Genomic DNA, 18,837 nt, shown 5'->3' with positions numbered 1-18,837 from the left:
AGGCTGGCACATGGTTGGTACATATTAAAAATATTTATAGAATGGTTAATGTTATTTTATCATTTCTTATGTATTATATCCCTGTGTTTTTTGTCCCCCAAACTTAGCCTGTCACACTGTTAGTAAAGAGAGATCGTCCATATAAGCTTTATTTAGAGCAAACAGAAAAAGTTCACTTTAAATAATCAGGTATGCCATATGTTCAAGTGAATATGTTTTATTAAATGCATACTAATATCTTCCTATAGTATGTGAGTATACATAATAAATTAAAAGGTTTATATTAAATATAGATATAATACCAGAACATGATTACTTCAGATGAGAAAATCAAAATAAACCCATTATTAAGTCTCGTTTGGTCACTCCAAATGGATATTTGCTCATAAAAAAATACACTGACTTTTTTTCCCTGGGGAAAAAAATTAATTCCATAGCAATGTAGTTAAGGGACATGTTTTATTTCATAGCTTTTCTGCAAGCAAACTTGCTTTGATACAAAATGAGTTCAATGGTACAGGTGCTACTGTCCACTCAAGCAAAAGAAAACCTCACATTTACATGAATGCACTTTATGATGATATTCTTACAGGATAAGAGGGCTCACGTCCAGGACGCCTCTGGCCTCAGGTGAAGCCATGGCACAGAAACGCGCAAGAGTCTGGGAATCTCAGAGCATGGGCAGGTGCAGAAAGGAACTTTCTGTGAGTTCTCCGTCAGGTACAAGGTTAAGAACTGCGGCGGGTGTGTTTGTCTTTTTGCCCCCCATCTTGCAGTTTACATTTAGATCATCTTGGAATAGATCGCTGTGGGTGTCTTTTGGCTTTTCAGAGTTTCCAGAGAAGCAAGAAGGTGTCCTGAGGTATCCTTCATGTTAGCTCCCAGTGGAGGGCTGGCTGTCGGGAAGTCGTGGACTTACCTGCAGGTATAGTGATCTCAGGTGTGCTCCACACGCTCAGTGCAGAAACGTTAGTGCCTATCAAACTCTCTCCCCCCTCATGGAGGATGTGACTAAAACCCCAGACTATCTGACCCAAATTATACAGATAAAAGAAAAAGACAAATACACAAATAAGGCCATCTGCAGAACTTTAAACTCACCTCTTGCATTATTTCACAATAGTCTCTACATCATATGTTACATCTTTCAGACTTAAATAGTAAAGGCTTTAGGAAGGACAGTGGTAGAACCAACTGCACTATCTCTTGGAGGACTTGTCCAATTTGCTGGCAGGTGATTTCCTCTGGGGTGTGGGGATTTTGGAAGGCTTGGCTGCGGACGGCCGAGAATCTGCTCGGGGCGTAGGCCTGTGTGTCTGGGGGACAGTCTCCACGTCGGAGCACACGGACTGGATTTCCGAGATGTCAAAGTCTGATGCATCACTGCCTCGGCGGCTGCTGGCCCGGCTACCAGCTTTGCTGCCAGCTCGGCTTCCTGGTCGGCTGTGGGTCTTCTTGGGATCTGAGGAGAGAGGGCAGAGATGGGTCACCCTTCCTACTGCATCCAGCTGCCACCGATTCTTGAAACTCAGTGCCACCGTTTAACCTCAGTCAGTTTTCTGGACACCCAGTAGGCGCTCAAGAAATACATGTTGATTTCATGGCCTTGCTCCCACTCTAAGTAGATGAAATATACAAAAAGCTCAATTTACAAACAAAAAGCAGGTTGGGGGCTACCCCACTTAAAATGGAATTCCATTTACCACACACAGACATAAGGAATAGATATATCCCTTGAGACCGTGTTTTCCAAAGTTTGGCAGGTATAACCCAGGGACGTGTGCAGTACGAACGCACAGCACAAGTTTTGCCTAGGATAAGTAATTCGAAGCACAAAGGAATTGAAGACAAAAGACTTGAAAGTTTAAAGAAGCTTCAGGCTTGCTGTGCTTAGGATCCCCGGGGTCAGGGCCAGTGCAGCTGGGTTTTTCCAACCACCCCAAACAGAACCCAGTGCAATTTCCAAGCAGCAGAGGAGGCCAGACTTTCGGTCGGAAGAGGTAGATCCTGCCACAGTTTTTCTTCAATTCCACAGTCACTGTCTCATCTTTCTCTGGTACTTTCCAAAAGGGATGTTTGAGTCCCTTATGCCCATGGCTCACTGATCCCCTACCTTTGATGGAGGACTGGGACCACTTGTCATTTCAGAAGAATACAGCAGCATTGATTTGTCTTCCCCGATTAGGAAGAAATGGGATTTTCATATTCAGATCACACTGCAAAGCCACGAGAGATGGAACGCAGCAGACTCACCAGCAAACTGTGTCCGTACTCGGGAAGCTGCGGTTGTGATCAAGCCACTGTCTTCCCCGGAGTGGAAGCCTTTCCCTGATAAATATCCCGGAAGTCGAAGCTTGCTTCCCTGTATCGGCGTTCCCTGTGTCGAATCAGGGAAAAGACATTTCAGATATTGCTCCTGTCCCGTGATTCTCCACTGACACCACTTCACAGATGGGTGGGAACCCTCCACTAGACACTCAGGAGGTGAGGAGGCATGGGGTTCTCACTTGCTTTTCTCCACTAATTTCTTATTCTCTCCCTAAATTCAGAGGGACCCCTCTAAAGAAAATGAATTCATGTTGGAGAGAAAACACAAAAGTGGAGAGTCCCCGAGGAAACACAGACAAACTCTGAGTATGTTAGTATCTTTCAGATTGTCAGTGAATTATCACAGAGTTGAGAGAGTAGAGCCAAAAAGATGATGGTGGCTGCATGGTCCCGAGAGAAGACTGGCCTCTAAAAAATCGTGCTTGGACTCTCTGCTGCCTGCAAGGTTTTTAGGGAACTAGACAGAAATAAATAAACAGAAATTGAACAGGAAGAAAATAAGGAATGCCTAGACAGCCACCATTTAAACAAACATAACTGCCAAAAAGAGAAAAAAGCGACATTCTGTAACTTGGTAAGATGTCACTTCCTCTCTTGGCTCCGTCACTGTCTACGGTCCTTACAAGATACCTAGGCAATGTTTGGGGATGATTCTCTTAAAATTCTTACAGGAGTTTGCAGAGAATGTCTAAAGTAATCACAACTATGACATTTTATTCTAAATCTAAAATCATTCACGTTTCCTGGATCACTACAACATTTTGGAAATTCTCCCAAAGTTAAAAAAAAACAAAAAACAAAAACAAATCTGGGAAGTATAAAGACATCATATTCCTCAATGAACTCACAGTCAGGGAGCTGTTTGGAGGAAACAGATCTAAACAATTACATATGCTTTTTGAAAAATTAATTTTCCTTTATTAAATAGTTTTAAATGTTTAATAATAAAGCATATGTAAGACCTTTAGATATATCAGGGTTGCAATTTATTAATATTAATGATATTCATAATTCATTTACATATGTATTCTCTACATACATTTAAATATAGGATTTATATAGAATTCGTATACATATAATACTTGGGACTTCCCTGGTGGCCCAGTCTGCACTCCTATGGTAGGGGGCAGGGGTTCGATCCCTGGTGGGGGAACTAAGATCCTGCATGCTACTCAGCGCAGCCAAAAAAAAAAAAAAGATGCTTAAGCATTGAAAATACTCTCACTAGTCTAACCACAATTAATCCTCACACTTACCTACTCACTTTTTCACAATTGTGAAAGAGGAGGGCCTGAAGAGGGCAGTAATTTGCCCGAACTCTGACAGCTCTGCTCCAGTTAAATTCCTAACTCAGAATCTCAACAACCCAGGAGAGAGTGAGGACTCACAGGTGATGAAATATATCACTCAAGATGACAGTTCATTACCATGAAGGACCAAGAGCATTCTTTTCAGATGCCTTGATATTCTGATTTTATAGTCACAAACCTACCCCGTGCTCTTAAAGACCCTTCCATAGAAGGATACTGTTGTTTTGCCTCATGAGGCTATTTGAAATGAAACCTAGCTTTGTATTAGCCAAAATAATAGACTTAAATTTGTGGGGGGGGGGCGGTTTCCACTTTTCAAAAATTTGAACAGAGTAGCACAGCCCTGAATATTTAAAGCAAACATGTCACTTTAGGTTCCTTCAACTGCTCTCAGTTTTGGCTACAAGAGATCCATCAGAAGCGACAGACGCCTCAGACGTAACATATGAAATTAACATCACTCACTTGAGGGACGGGGGAGAAATGAGGGGCTGGGGGATGAGGAAGAGTTGAGGAATGGGCTTCTGCCCCAACTCTATACCACCATCCGCAATTTCCATTTCCATCATTTCAATCTGAGTCAGGAGGGCAATGACATTTTCTCTGCCTACCTCTCATTATGAGTGTGAGGGTTACATAACAGATAAGAGTTTTGAAAAGCAGAAAAGGCTTTTGAGAGGTACTAAATTAGTTTTATCCAGGAGTCCTTGCCTTTAATATGAAATACCTCCTTGGTTTCAATAACAGTTCTTTAGGGATTTTTCTCCCTTCCTTATGGTGATTCTAATCAAATATGTGATTTATTTGGTGCCTATGTTTATCATTTTACAGAGAACTTTCTTTAAAAGACGTATGGTTGACTTCCAATTGAATATAAATGATCTGATATATAAGTTAATCTCGGCAAATTTTATATCTCCTAAATATCTTATCCCCATATAGCATGTCATTTAAAAAAGTGAGAGGGTCCTGAAAAAAATCATTAAGTCTAATAAAGATACATACCTTTTGAGAATGACAGATAACCTTTTGCCTATCCGAGCCCCCAGCCCCTTGCGCTGGTAACTAAAAGGCTTGGGTCTCATCCACCCAGTGTTCTTGGGCAGAAATAGACATACCAGACAGTCAGAAGGACCTTGCCCAGAGAGAACACTCAGTCCACATTCTTTTAATTTAAGTGATTCTCTTGCAAATGATACTGCCTCTCACTCTCACCTAAAAAGGGTTACAGCATTTCTTGCCCAAATTATGTCTAGAAGCAAAAGCATACCATCAGCTTGAAAAGAAACCTGACTTAGGTCTGGGTATAATCTCCTGTATGTCACTCTCCCAGGGGAGAAAAGCAAAATTAAGTATGAGAAAGAGAACAGAGAAACAAAAAAGGCTGAGAGCCTGCAGAGGTGACTAGGTTAGGCTGACGCCCTTTGAGGAGCTATAAACCGTCTTTTGTGTTCACCCCTTACTCTCACGTTCCTAGGGTTGAGACTTATTATATAGAAGTCTGTAAAAAGACGACATATTATCAAAAGTACATTTATTAAGGGTGAGGTGAAGCAGTGTTAGTAGGTGATCGTTTCAGTTAAAGGCGGCTGTTAGGCTGGAATCTGGGGCCTTACAATACCTCTGGAGATGACATGGGGAAGTCTGAGCACTCAGCTGGTTTACAAGGAGTTGACACCTTGCTGTTTGTCAACCAGGGTTTACCATAATTGCGTGTTAAAGGATGGAGAATCTGTATGGAACAATGGCAAATCAAACGTAAAGGACGGCAGATAAAAAAACAAAGCCACGGAAAGAGAGATTCACAGCCATTCATTTCACAGTAAGAATGATCATCATTAAAAACAAATAGATGGACACCAAGGGGGGAAAGCGGCGGGGGTGGTGGTGGGATGAATGGGGAGATTGGGATTGACATGTATACACTAATATGTATAAAATAGATAACTAATAAGAACTTGCTGTATAAAAAATAAAATAAAATTCAAAACTTAAAAATAAAAAAACAAATAGAAAAGGTCTGATGGCAAATCATACACACCAAAAACATGAATGAAGCTTTAAAAAGAAAAAAACAATCTGAAGGGTAACCAAAGCCCCTAAATAGATCGTCTTTATATGCGCCACAGGGCAAAAGCACACGCGCGTGCGCGCACACACACACACACACACACACACACTTTTTAATTCTTCATCTTCCATATTGTGAGAAGGGACACATTTGGAGAAAGCTGGTCCTACAAATTCCAGGGATCCCCCCCAAACATTCAAAAGCATACTCTAGACAGTGAGCGCAGAGGAAGAGGAAACGAGTCCTACCTTGGGTGTGCTGGTGGCAGGGACCTGTGGGGAGGCCGCCTGGCCAGCCTGGCTGGACACGGATGTGGACCGGTTGGGCGAGGCTCCCCGAGATGAGGGCCTCGATCTCCGGCCCCGGGGCCGGAAAGCAGCCATTCCCTGACTGGCTCCATCCGCCAAGATGAACTTCTCCCTTAGCTCCATGTTCGTCCTTCCTTTAGCTGGATGACGGAACACACAAGGCACACAAACGAAAGGAAGGAAAAAAAAAAGAGGGGCTCAGTCGGGTGCGGGGGGGAGGGGAAAACTGCCATCTGGCGCCACAGACCACGTGGAGGATTGCAAGAACACCTTTTTGCCATGCCAACTCCAACTCAGCATCACAAAAAGTCAAATGCATTCCTTTACAATGCATTCCTTTCGGATACAGGCCAGTTGGGGAAAGAAAAAAATAAAAGTGTGTTTATTCTAACACTAGACACCAGCCAAGAGTAACCACTATTAAAGAGAGAGTCAGCATGAAAATGACAAGCTCATGCTCAAATATTGTTAATCCACCCACTACTGATGCCTGCAGGGTTTCACTATGCCATCCCCACCCTGAGGGGACAAGCCAGGGAGGCGGGGACTGTGTCTTTTGCGTGTACTACCGAGGTCAGGAAATTGCCAGTCTTTCACCATCGGGATTAATTGGACAATTACACAGAATGAGAGATGGGTTGTTAATCATGACGACGACACAGAAACTTTCAGGTTTTGCACTTTCAATGAGGCGGCTAGTATTTTTATTTTATGCCTTAAAAACTTGGTTTTACAGCATGCAAAATAACAAACAGCAGACCCCAGGATCCGTGAGGTCATCTGTGATGCAACACTCACACCAACACACGTGCACTCGGAGAAGGCGCCGCCAGAACCCCGTGTGCAGGGTGTTAGCCTGTGTTTGATCACTTACACAACCCCTACATTCGCAACACCCGAAGCGTGTTGAAAGTCCAGAATTTCAATTTGGAAGCACCAGCTCAGCTGGATGTGAGTTAAGCCATACGCGATGGATGAAGCATGTTATTTTAAAACAAAACGATTAAAGCAAGAATGTCAAAGTAGGAAAGAGGAGAGGTCAGAGGGGAGAGGCAAAGAGAGGGGTCGCCAACCTATAGTAGGCTGAGTAGTAGTAATTGAAGAGTTTGATTCCGAACGTAACATTTTACTCCCATGATGATGAACTAGAAGAAATGACACAGGATACCAATCACATTCAAGAAAACTGTTAGCAGGAGAAGAAACAAAGTACAGTAGTTGATTATGCAAGGGTTGCTCAGATTGGGCCTTTAGCGCACAATTTAGGAGAAAACTGGCCCTGCGAAGGGAAACACTCAAAGGTCTGACTCAGGATGAAAAATGTATTTGGAAGGCTTCACCCCAATTGAGCTAACTTTCCTAGGCTACCCCACAGAACACTCTGCATTCTCAATTCTTTGTTTCGTAAATGGAGCTGCATTACCTTCAGCTGCATTATTTCCAAAATATAGAAGGCAGGCCTGCTGACTGGCTCCTGGGAACGCACTCCCAGATACCTGAGAGCTATGGTATATTATGTGTGCATATTGTTAAGGCTCTAATCTGTAACTTCAAAATTCAGAGTCAAATTAGCAGTTCATTATTTAAAAAAAGTTTTCAATACTGCTTTCCTTGCCTCCCCCTAATTTCACAAAAACTTCTGCTTTTAAACTTTTACTGTACGGTATCTTCAATCTTCGTCGCTCAATTTTCTCTCCCCTTACTTTGCTACTTAACGACGGAGGAAATCCTTCCCCTGGTTGGTAGAACTGCTCATTTTGAAACTTGCAGATGGGAACGCCTCACAAAGGAAAATCTATTCTAGTGTTTCCTGCCTCCCAGTCTCCTAGTTATCCAGGAGAAGTAAAAAAAAACTATGAGAGGAACACGGTTTACACAATTGCCACAAGTTCTTTGGGAACTTCAGGCTGACAGACCAATGTGAAACATTCTTTACTGTAATAAATGACCAAAATTAGCCCCACTGTGTTTTTGATGCTGGAAAATAATTCAAGATCGATATACTTTCGTGGTGTTATTATCTTGACATAAGTATCTCCTTACCCCTGCAAGGATCATTTTTCACTAAGAACTCATCCAGGGCCATCCATCCACCTCCAACACGAACCATCACAGTACTTCGCAGGATTCGGACAAGCCGGAGTTGCTGGGAGTCTCCAAACTGGGAAGAGGAAGAAAGAAGACCCTCTAATTGTCAAGAGGAAATCTCAAAGGATGAGGTGCGATCTGCGTAAGCAACCAACTCTAACTTCTGGTTTAGTTCGCAGCGATTAGTAAAATCTCAGAGAAAGGGGTTTATCATGATCTGCGTTAGACGGCTGCATGCTGATTTAGCCCAAAGGAAATAGTGTGGAAAAAGATAACAAAGGTTATCACAGTAATATTGAAGCTTTCTTCTAAAAATGATTTTTCTCTCTTATGACGGAAACAACGTTAGTAAGGCAGTAATGGAAAATGTTTCTAGAGATTAAACACAGCCATGAAAATAAGCACTGGCCCACTTGCCCAGGGCTTCCAGGAGGTAAGATGATTCTAAAGAAAATTTAATAAACTCTGATTCTTCTTCATGAAAACTTCCTCTTACACCTGAAACTGTTTTCCACTGAAATCCGTGGGAGAAATCTTTATAAACTCATTCTGTTTTCTCTAAACAGTTCTGACTTAGAGAGATAAAGTAGTAAATGATCATGACTAATAAAAATTTCACGGTTAAATAAAACTTCTGCATCACTAATGATCTGGTAGGCTAATTTGTTAAAGGCTGGATTCATGTGCCATTTTTAGATTACTGTAATATTAGAACAGTCACTGACACATTAGGAATGATACAGCTTTCAAATCTAAAGGCTTTTCTTTAAAGCTCTATATACCAAAATTGCTGACACTGAGAAGCACTTGTCTTTTTCTTGCCCTTTCAGTGGATCTCCAATCATATACACTACAGATTCTGCAGGTCTTGAATAAACGTCTAGACTACAGGTAGTTTCTGATCATAAGGTTTATTTATTACGAAAGCCCATGAGAAATGATTTTATACTTTTAAATCATTTCTAATAAGCTCGTGTCCAACTTATAAAAACCACCAGACTGAATTTCATGGTTGCCAACCCGGTGGATACCATAGCAAAATGAACAGTCAAGTAGACATAAATAGCTTCTTTTTAAGGCAGGTAACATACAATTGTGACTACTTGTCTGGGCTCATGAGGGATAAACAGAAAACGTGAAGTAGAAACAATCTGCTGCTTTTCATAAATTTTAACACTGAGTTTCAGGAAGAGAACACTAGGACAAAGCCAACCATTCCAGACCCTGAAACTCAGAAAGGACTTGGAAAGCATGTAAAATGCACCAGTGGGACTCAGGCGTTTACATCAAACCTTTTCACATCACTTTTTCTAAAATGGTTTTTAAGCCTTGAGACTTCAACTTTCCTGTAGTTGAACCTGCTATAGAAATGTAAATTAAAATTTAAAAATCAAAATGCATATTTATTTTGTTAGAAAAAATTTGGTGCTGCTAATAAGCAAAGGGAAAGGAGGGGATTTAAAGAAAATTACCCTTAAGGAACCAGATAATTAGACGATATGCTTTTGTTCCAAGACTATGTTCAAAACAAGTTTTAAGGATATAAATATTTATTTATATCATCATATAAAGAACATAAAAATATTTTATAGAGATATTTCAATTATTTCCATTATAATAAACATGAATGACTTTACATTTTATTTTGAGAAGGTATTCTCTGACAACTACCATTGTCTTTAGAATTTCCGTAATTTTCTCAACAGCTAAACTGTGAGACCAAAAAAAAAAAAAAAAAGGACCCTAATGTTGTTCTTTGTGCTGTGAATTAAATCTTTTGAAATACTTCATCCTTTCCATAAACAAAAGATGCTATCCCAATTACCAACTCAGAAAATAACAAGAATAGAAAAGTAACTTTTTATGGAAGTTTTCAAAACATCTATTCAAAATAACTGAAAATTTTTATTTGAAAAAATTATTTGCTTGCAATAAATGGGGAGAATAGGTAATTTGAAACTTAAGATGTAATATGGCTTAGAAACTGAGGGGCAGAATAATAGCTAATAGGATATGGTCAGGTACTATAAATAGCATGGTTCTTTCCAAAAGCACAGAGTAAAAAACTCTCCTTGTTTAAATCAAAATCTGATTTCTCTTGTCTTCAGTTCTAAAATTCTGATCATGATGCAGTGTCCTGGACAATTTATCTTGACTTAAATGTGAGGTCAAAATGACATAAAGTATGACTAAGATTTTGTGTAAGTTATAAGAGAAACATTTCCTCAAAAGGAGTGACATCATTTAAAACCTCCAGAGTTAAAGTTTCTACTCAGGATGCAAAGCCCTAAATCAATGAATTAGGGCACAGGGAAAACAGCTGCTTTGGAGAGATCACATCACCGTGGCCAAGTGCCATGGTGACCTCTCCCCTGCGCTGTTTTTCCAGGTCACTGGCTGGATGCTGGCCCTTCGCTAGCTACCTTATACCAGGGCATACAGCTTCAATGGCCAAACACCAACGAGGCCACACAGAGATGTGTGGACAATCAACTTTGTGTTGCAATGAATACTTGTATACAGTAGATGAGAATAGTATTATTAAAGACAGGAACTGAAAATTGCATTTGTAACACTGTACCCAGCCCAGCTACAGTTGATTATCTGGTTTGCTTAAAGGTAATCTCCTCATTTGAGACACAAGGCAAAAAAGAGTCCTGGATCAAGGACACTTATAGCGTATACAGAAACACCACGCCAACCAACAATGTAGTAGCTAGGGGGACAGCATGGGAAAGATTGGCCAGGGCAAGCTTTAATGACTATGAATTAAAGTTAAAAAAAATTATTGGGAACTTGAGAATACATTCCACTGGTTTATACCTGATTTCCCAGGAAGAACTGATAAAAAATGAAAAATGGAAGAAAGACATAATTAGTTCAACAGGAAACTTTCTATATGACTAGAACACACACACACACACACACACACACACACACACACACACACACATGCTCACACTTTGGGTTTCTGGATATAGTATCTAGTTTAGAGATGTGCAGGTACCCATTTTTCTCAACTTCAAACCAAATAATCAGAAATTTTTCTTTGCAAATTTTTGTGAAAGTCTTTGGGTTTCAAATTTAAGTTAAAAATTCAAATATGTAGATGAATATTTTTCAATGTGGAAATATAAAAGCAAAGTGAATAATGTTTCATTTATAAGTAATATACTGTAGGAGGGAATCTCTGCACATTTCCTATCTAGCTACTACAAATAAGAGATGTTCCAAAAAAAGAGAAAAAAGATAGAGAAAGAGTGACAAAGTCACAAGGGTCTTCAAGTAATTGTTCTAAAGAAGGTGAACTGAGTTACTGAGATGTAAATTTTTTTAAATTTCTGCATCAGTGGAAAACACTACCTCTTTTTCACATTTACAAAAATAAGTAAACATTTTAACTTCATTTCCTGGCTTGGAAAAGCTTTGTTACTGAAAATATGACAACTTACCTCTAATCACAATAAAATATAAAGTAATTCGAAGCAACCTAAATATATGAGATGTATTTTTCTGTGAATATTTTTCTCCTTGAATGGATGTATCATACATGTCAGAGATATGTCCTAATATACAAAATGCAAGCTATCTTTATATCATTAAAAATGACGAAAGATGGAATTTCATATACCATTATATTTGATAGAAGGTAAAAATAAATAACTGGCATTCCTGGGAAACAATGCAGACAAAGTTTTTAATTTTTATCCTTTGAAAGAACTACACAGCTATTTTGAAAACTTACCCTGTATTTGTTATCTCCAATCTGTTCAACTTGGAATCGTTTTGCACATTTGCACTTAGCTACCTGCCTTGTCACCTGCCAGAAGCAATGATAAAACAGTCACTTTCACATTAATATTACATCGTGGCATCCTTAAAACCTGTATGCAACAACTAAACATGGAAATAAAACAACTGCATGAATTGTACATGGTATCTGGGCAGAACACACAGTGCTTGTTCTACCCGGTGGAAAGGTAATGAGTACCTCATCTTCAATTTTGTCAGCATCAGTGATAGGTTTGTATGCATCTTTATTTGGGTGAAGGGCAGCTACAAATTCATAGTAGTCGATGTATCCATCGCCATCTCTGTCAAAGATGTCTGCAACTGCACTCATCTCCAGACGACTGGTAGGGAACTCTAACATTTTCAAAACAATGGTAAGTAGTGCTATTGAGGAATAACTGACAAATAAAACTGTAAGATATTTAAACTGTAATCATAATAATTCGATACACGCACACATTGTGGAGGGATTCCCCCCATCTAGTTAATTAACACATCCATCACCTCACATGTTTATCTTTTACTCTTTGGGTTTTTTTGGGTGAGAATGAATTTTACTCTCTCAGCTAATTCCAATTATACAATATGGTGTTATCAACCACAGTCACCATGTTGTACAGTAGATACTCAGACCTTATTCATTTTATTGCTGAAAATCTGTACCCTTGTACCAACCTCTCCCTATCTCCTCCATTTCCCAGCCCCTGGCAATTATTTTTCTACTATCTCTGTGAGTTTCACTTTTGGTTTAGATTCCACGTATGAGTGATAATTAAGATATTCTCAGTATATGTCATACTCTGGTCGCAATGAAAGTTGGTAAGAGCTGCTACTTACAATAACATTTTACAAAAAGATTTACGTCTTAAAGAAAAAGTAAATAGCATTAACTTGTTAATTCTGCCGTAAGACATTCTCGATCGCACATTTTAATTGTAGTGTGGCCAGTTAAATGATTAGGATGATCAAGTATATTACAATCCTTAAAAAAAACAAAAACAAAAACCTGATTTACATCACACAAGCACTATCACTACATATGTGGCCTAAATTTACCTTTAACTACTATTAGGATGAATCTTACGAAATGGCTGTTTTTCTAGGCTAAAAACTGTTTAATATTAGCAAATTTCATATGGTTCAAGTACCACTTAAGGAATAATTTACATGAAATTTACTTTAAGAGTGCTTCTAGTAACATCTGCCAGAGAAATCACATACATGTGATCAAAATAATCTATCAGGGCTTCCCTGGTGGTGCAGTGGTTGAGAGTACCCCTGCCGATGCAGGGGACACGGGTTCGTGCCCCGGTCCGGGAAGATCCCACATGTCGTGGAGCGGCTGGGCCCGTGAGCCATGGCCGCTGAGCCTGCGTGTCCAGAGCCTGTGCTCCGCAACGGGAGAGGCCACAACAGTGAGAGGCCCACATACCGCAAAAAAAAAAAAAAAAAAAAAAAAAAAAATCTATCAAACAAGAAGGGGGCACATACCTTTAGAATTTTTATAGCCTTCTAATTTCCTACTAATGACAACATTAGATCAGAATGTGAACTAAAATAAAAAAGAGAGAGACTGACTTGCATTTACTGATTTCCCATTTTATGCCAGGCAACACAATCTAAGAATTAAGTATTATTAACCTGATTACACTAAATAGGGACACAGCTCCAGTGGAGAAAAGGAGTTTATCTGTGGTGACACAATTAGTAAGGGTGCCTGACTTCAAAGCCATAAATTTTAACTAAGGACAGTTTTTTTGTTTTTTTGTTTTTTTTTTTGAGGGCAATGACTTCACAGCCAAGTTTAAAGGTGATGTTTTATTAGTAACACAGGTTTACTGGCTCCACAATTTTAAACTGTGCTTATTTTCTTTAAAAATTACATCTGTTATGGCCACCTCTCTTGGGACTTACTTGAGGAAAGAATCCCGTCAATAAATTCTTGTCGGGTTATTTTCCCATCCTGGTCTTTATCGATCCTCCTGAAGAAGTCCATCACTCGAGATTTCTTGTGATTCATCCATCGCATGTACTTTTTGCGCCAGACATCGAAATCAAAGTTGGCAAATTCCCTTAGCTGAAGAGGGCAAAAGGCATTTTGCCTGAGTTACTGCTGTGCTCAAATTATATCTTACACAATATGAATAACGTTATTTCGAATGATCCTCTAGATAACAAAAATTATATAATATGAATAATGTTTATAATGATCCACTAGATAACCAAAATTATCTTATACAATATGAATAATGTTATTTTTAATGATCCTCTAGATAATAAAAATTATTATCTTATACAATATGAATAACGTTTTTAATGATCCTCTAGGTAACACACAGATCATTCCCTCCAGGAAAGGTATCATCTTGCAAAGGGGACTTGAACATTTTTTCTCTAAAGTTTATTCTGTTACTGTCACTGTTTTTTCTTTACAAATAGAGGAAACAAAACTCCTCAAAAAGTCACACTGAAAATTTCTGATAATGCCGAACTCACAAAGGTGGTGTGGCCCAAGGTGACAGGAGCTCTGTACCCCAGGGAGCAGGCCCAGCTGAACAAGACCGATTTTACCTATCTTATTACCCCTCACGTCTCTGCCACCAGTCGCTCCTAACTCCTCACCTTCTAGAAATTTACCAATTCTAGAATCTGACACCCTACACTTCAGATCACAGAGTATATATGAATAAATGATCTGCATTATAAATGATTATAGTTGCCAGAAGATGCTGTCAGCAAACATACGTCAAGCCAGATCTTTTCCGAAGGAGTCAGCTCCTGATTATGTTACAACATACCTGTTTTTGACTTTGATTCCCTAAATCCAAGGCCCATATATCAGGGTTTTTTCCCCCCATAAAAACATTCATACCTGTGGCTTTAATTTTAGAAGTAAAATAAGCACTCAGACATCAAGAGTTTTCTTATCTATTATTAGAAACGTTGAAAAAAATCAAGATCTTGGCAATGTGTTCCGGTGAATGAGGGCAGATGACAATATGGTACCCAATGTAAGAGTTTTCTCACCTCCTCCAGTCTGTCCAGGGCGTCATTAAGCTTCCTCCTCCTTTCCAAGGCGAGCAGCCAGACTTGCTGCCACTTGCTCACCAGTAAGTTGACCCTGGGATTCTTGGTTTCAATTTGTGTCTGTGACCCAGAGGGATAGAAGCTTGACGCTGGGAAGCGTTTTCCTGTTCAAACATAACTTGAGTTAGGATGGCAAAGTCTCCAGGGTTTTGAAATACATTAAGGCTTGACCTTTACTGTTCCTTGTTCAGACTGAATCAACTTCATTACTAGCTATGATGTGAAGAAACACCCTAATTTAGGTGATGCACGATATCAGGGTCAAATGTGTTTTACTTAACAAGGGTCGCACACCGTTCAGAGACAGCAGAGAAATATTCTTGACGGGAGCCCTGAAATACTGGAAAGTTCTCTCAATACATTTATGCTTCAAACATTTTCCAGCCTAAAATCTGCACCACTTCAATGACAAAGAAGCATCCTGCAGTCCTCCTCTTTGCTACTGCCAGGGCACTGCAGTGCATGTGAATCAGTTTGGGCAAACCCAGCTGAGAGGAGGGCAGGAGGCACTGGGCGGCTCGCCAGAGTCAGACCAAGATACCCGACAAATTCCCAATCAAGTACGGAAGTGTGTGATTACGGTCCCAGCCTTCTTCCAGGTCCATTTTCCACTGAGATTGTGTGTTTCCTGTGCATCGTCTCATATCCTAATTTACTGCCTTCCTAAAGTTTCCTCCCTCTTTCTAGTATTCACAAGTTTCTATAACTTCACAGAGCAATTATCTCACTGCAGTTTCCTTATCTAACTAAATCGTTCAATGTGACCTAGAAAAATAAATCACTGGCCTAAGCTTTCATAGGAAGTTAGCATCCAAGCTGAGATTTGCCCAGAATTCCTAACTCCCATGGAGTTACATAAAAATATCAATAGCTAATATTTATTGAGCATTTAACAGTATTCCAGGAAGTATGCTAAGCACTTCATACACGAGCTCATTAAGTCCTCACCATAGTCTAATGAGGTTATAATTCTCCCTTTCCACAGATGAGGAAATTGAGGCTCAGAAGGGGTTCAAGTAACGTGTCCAAGGTTGCGTTTCCCAGATGCTGAGGGGTGGGGACAGCCAGGCAGTCTGTGTCCAGAGTTCCTAACAACTTTGTTACCCTGCCTCCTTGTGCAAGACACGACTATGACAGATCCAAAACCACTTTTCTTTAGTAAGGCACCATTCAGAAATATACAAACTGCCTGGTATAAATTGTGCTGCTTCTAAATCTTATCTGAGCTAGCTATTATTGTATTTAATGTCACTTCGCTGGGTCAAGACAGCCTGAGAAGTCAGTAAATAGAGCCTCAAGTCAAATGAACATGAAGAAAATCTATCAGATTGCTGGTTACTAGTGAACAGTTAGGTCATGAACTTTATCCAGGTCATGGTCATTCTTGTTCCATTCCACTTTAAGGTTATTTATATAAGAGAAGCAGAATGAGTCAATTCAAAGGGGGTGATGACTTCTGTTCTTGTTGAAAGTTATTCCTGATTTCTTCTGGCTAATCTGAAAGATACACTTCGAGCAAATAAAGTTACACATATAGAGACCTGGATTTATCCTTTCCTTTATTTTTAAATAAGTTGCTATAATACTTAGCCCACATATTCTTTCAAGAAAACCTTTTATGGGACTTCCCTGGTGGCACAGTGGTTAAGAATCCGCCTGCCAATGCAGGGGACACGGGTTCGAGCCCTGGTCCAGGAAGATCCCACATGCCGTGGAACAACTAAGCCCATGCGCCACAACTACTGAGCCCGCGTGCCACAACTACTGAAGCCCGTATGCCTAGAGCCCGTGCTCTGCAACAAGAGAGGCCACTGCAATGAGAAGCCTGCACACCGCAACGAAGAGTAGCCCCCGCTCACCACAACTAGAGAAAGCCCGCATGCAGCAACAAAGACCCAACACAGCCAAAGATAAATAAATTAATGAAAAAAAAAAAAGAAAGAAAGAAAACCTTTTATGATTGAGAGCTCATGTAGAATCACCTATGGCTCCAAAATGTCAAACCATAACTCAAAATAAAAGGAAACTAACTTCCTTGCTTAACCATCCTCATGTTAAAGAAATTAGCCACTGCTTACTTCCTGCTCGCCCCTTATCCAAGACCGGAATGTGGGAATGTAAGGAGGGGTCCGCCACTCTCCTCTTGTAGGTCTTGGTGACTTTGTCCACGTCAGGTTGTTTTCTGGTCATTTCCTCCATGAAGGTCTGAAAGAAAGAAATGATGTCAACTAGATACAAGTATATCAGAGAAAAACATCTTTAGAAATGAACTAAAAACGAGAAGATAAAAGGACCATACTATCATTTCTGAAAAAAGAATAAAACATGTTTTATCTAGGATAAAAAAAAATCTAACCATCATAATACAGTATTTACAGACTACAAAATGTTAATAGGTGATAAGTAACTACAGTGTTATAAAAGCAACTTGTTTTATTTGAAGACCACAGGGGGAGCAGCTGCATGAGGAACACAACCTGTCTGTGCACCAGCCAGGACCAAGCTTCCAAGCTCTCCCTGAAGAATCTTAAAGTGAGCATTTGTCTACAAAGGAACGAGTTAGCTGGGGTGTCTCTAGGGCTTTCCTGCGACACATCTCACCTACATATCTGAAATACTTAAGATGGCTTTGATATACAGTGACATAAAGCATATCCACATAAATGTGGATACATTTAAAATATCCCTATCAATAAATCTACTCTACCAAGGAGGGTCAAAGTCATTCAGGTTCAAGTTTACATTTAAAAGGTTTGACTATGTTGCCATTTATCTCATCTCCTTGGACTTTTTATCATGGTTGACCAGGTGTCCCTGTATCTGGAATCTGTGGCAAGGGCAGAGACTGGTGAAAAGTGATGGGAAAAGGAGAAGGCAGAAAAAAGTGAGAAGTGAAGAAACACATTTCTGGAATGTCTGTCACACTGGAGGACACTGACACTTTAATGCCTCGGTTGACAGAGACACTTCAGGGCCATCACAGGCATCGATATCTTATACGTTTATCAAAATACGACAGCAATAGTGGGAAGCAGCCGCACAGCACAGGGACGGGGGGAGCCCATCTGAGATGCGAGCACAGCTCCATGGATGGGGCCGAAAGGGAGGAGCGTGGGAAGGTCACACAGGGCAGGAGACACCAGCAAAACTAAGTGACTCTCCAGAGAGAAGCTCCAGGGCAGCAGTGGCGTCAGAAACTCGGTGGAGGAGTTGAGGAGTGTGTCTGAGGAAGTGAAGGTAAGAAGCACAGAGCAGTCTTCTGAGAAGTACAGTGTGAAGCAAAGACAGTGTCTGAGAAGGCAGGTTAGGATGACATCTATTTACCTGGTGTTCTGCAATGAGGGCTTTCACCTCTTCAATCTCCTGTGGGATGACCTCTTTATCCCTGTCGCTCAGTGTGGTTTCAGCCCACTGCAACCAGGCCAGCAGGGCTTCCAGCAACTCCTGCTTGGCGATGAGTCCTGCCAGGGCACTGGCTAGTCTCTGCTGGTGCTGCTTTGCCCAGGCCAGTACCTGATGGAGAAAACAACTGCTCTGAATTTCTTCCATCTCAGTGAATAATGTAACTGATGTAACATACACCACACTTAAATGTAAATTAGGATCATCCCAGGCTAGATCCATAACTCTCTGGTCTTTCTAGATCCCATCAGTGGTACCAAGACCCAGCCTGTGGAGGACCCAGGAGCCCTTTGTGATGGCTGTCACCCTCAGAAGTTTAGATGTACGTCAATCACCCAGGCTTCCCTTTGCCTGCTAATTTAAGTTCAAACATGCATTCCCTGAAGAATCACATATGCTCACTCTGTGTAGCACAGAGTGGAAATAAAAATAGCTAAGATCTTAAATACAG

The 18,837-nt window shown here is 40.3% G+C and overlaps 1 protein-coding gene across 5 annotated transcripts in view; it reads right to left on the bottom strand.

Moving 5' to 3' along the window:
• Positions 1–440: 440 nt before the first annotated feature.
• The window catches only part of DST (dystonin), a 494,628-nt gene continuing 476,231 nt past the window's right edge, over positions 441–18,837 (bottom strand). For 3 of the 5 annotated variants that reach the window (XM_012532210.3, XM_033424316.2, XM_004267779.3), the window contains 12 exons: positions 18,309–18,497; positions 17,063–17,189; positions 14,925–15,088; positions 13,812–13,974; positions 12,097–12,251; positions 11,851–11,925; positions 10,929–10,946; positions 8,061–8,178; positions 5,958–6,157; positions 5,260–5,370; positions 2,254–2,377; positions 441–1,462 (listed from right to left, as the gene is read on the bottom strand). In XM_012532210.3, coding sequence (XP_012387664.2) covers positions 1,200–1,462; positions 2,254–2,377; positions 5,260–5,370; positions 5,958–6,157; positions 8,061–8,178; positions 10,929–10,946; positions 11,851–11,925; positions 12,097–12,251; positions 13,812–13,974; positions 14,925–15,088; positions 17,063–17,189; positions 18,309–18,497 — 1,707 coding nt within the window. In that variant the 3' untranslated portion in view covers positions 441–1,199. Of the gene's footprint in view, positions 1,463–2,253; positions 2,378–5,259; positions 5,371–5,957; positions 6,158–7,090; positions 7,163–8,060; positions 8,179–10,928; positions 10,947–11,850; positions 11,926–12,096; positions 12,252–13,811; positions 13,975–14,924; positions 15,089–17,062; positions 17,190–18,308; positions 18,498–18,837 lie in introns of all 5 variants that reach the window. The other 2 variants (XM_033424298.2, XM_033424315.2) reach the window with 1 other exon arrangement.

This window comes from Orcinus orca, chromosome 10, assembly GCF_937001465.1.
Source record: "Orcinus orca chromosome 10, mOrcOrc1.1, whole genome shotgun sequence".
Classification (NCBI taxonomy): domain Eukaryota; kingdom Metazoa; phylum Chordata; class Mammalia; order Artiodactyla; family Delphinidae; genus Orcinus; species Orcinus orca.
The sequence above is the reverse complement of the archived record's forward strand: the minus strand, read 5'-3'. Positions and strand labels throughout refer to the sequence as shown.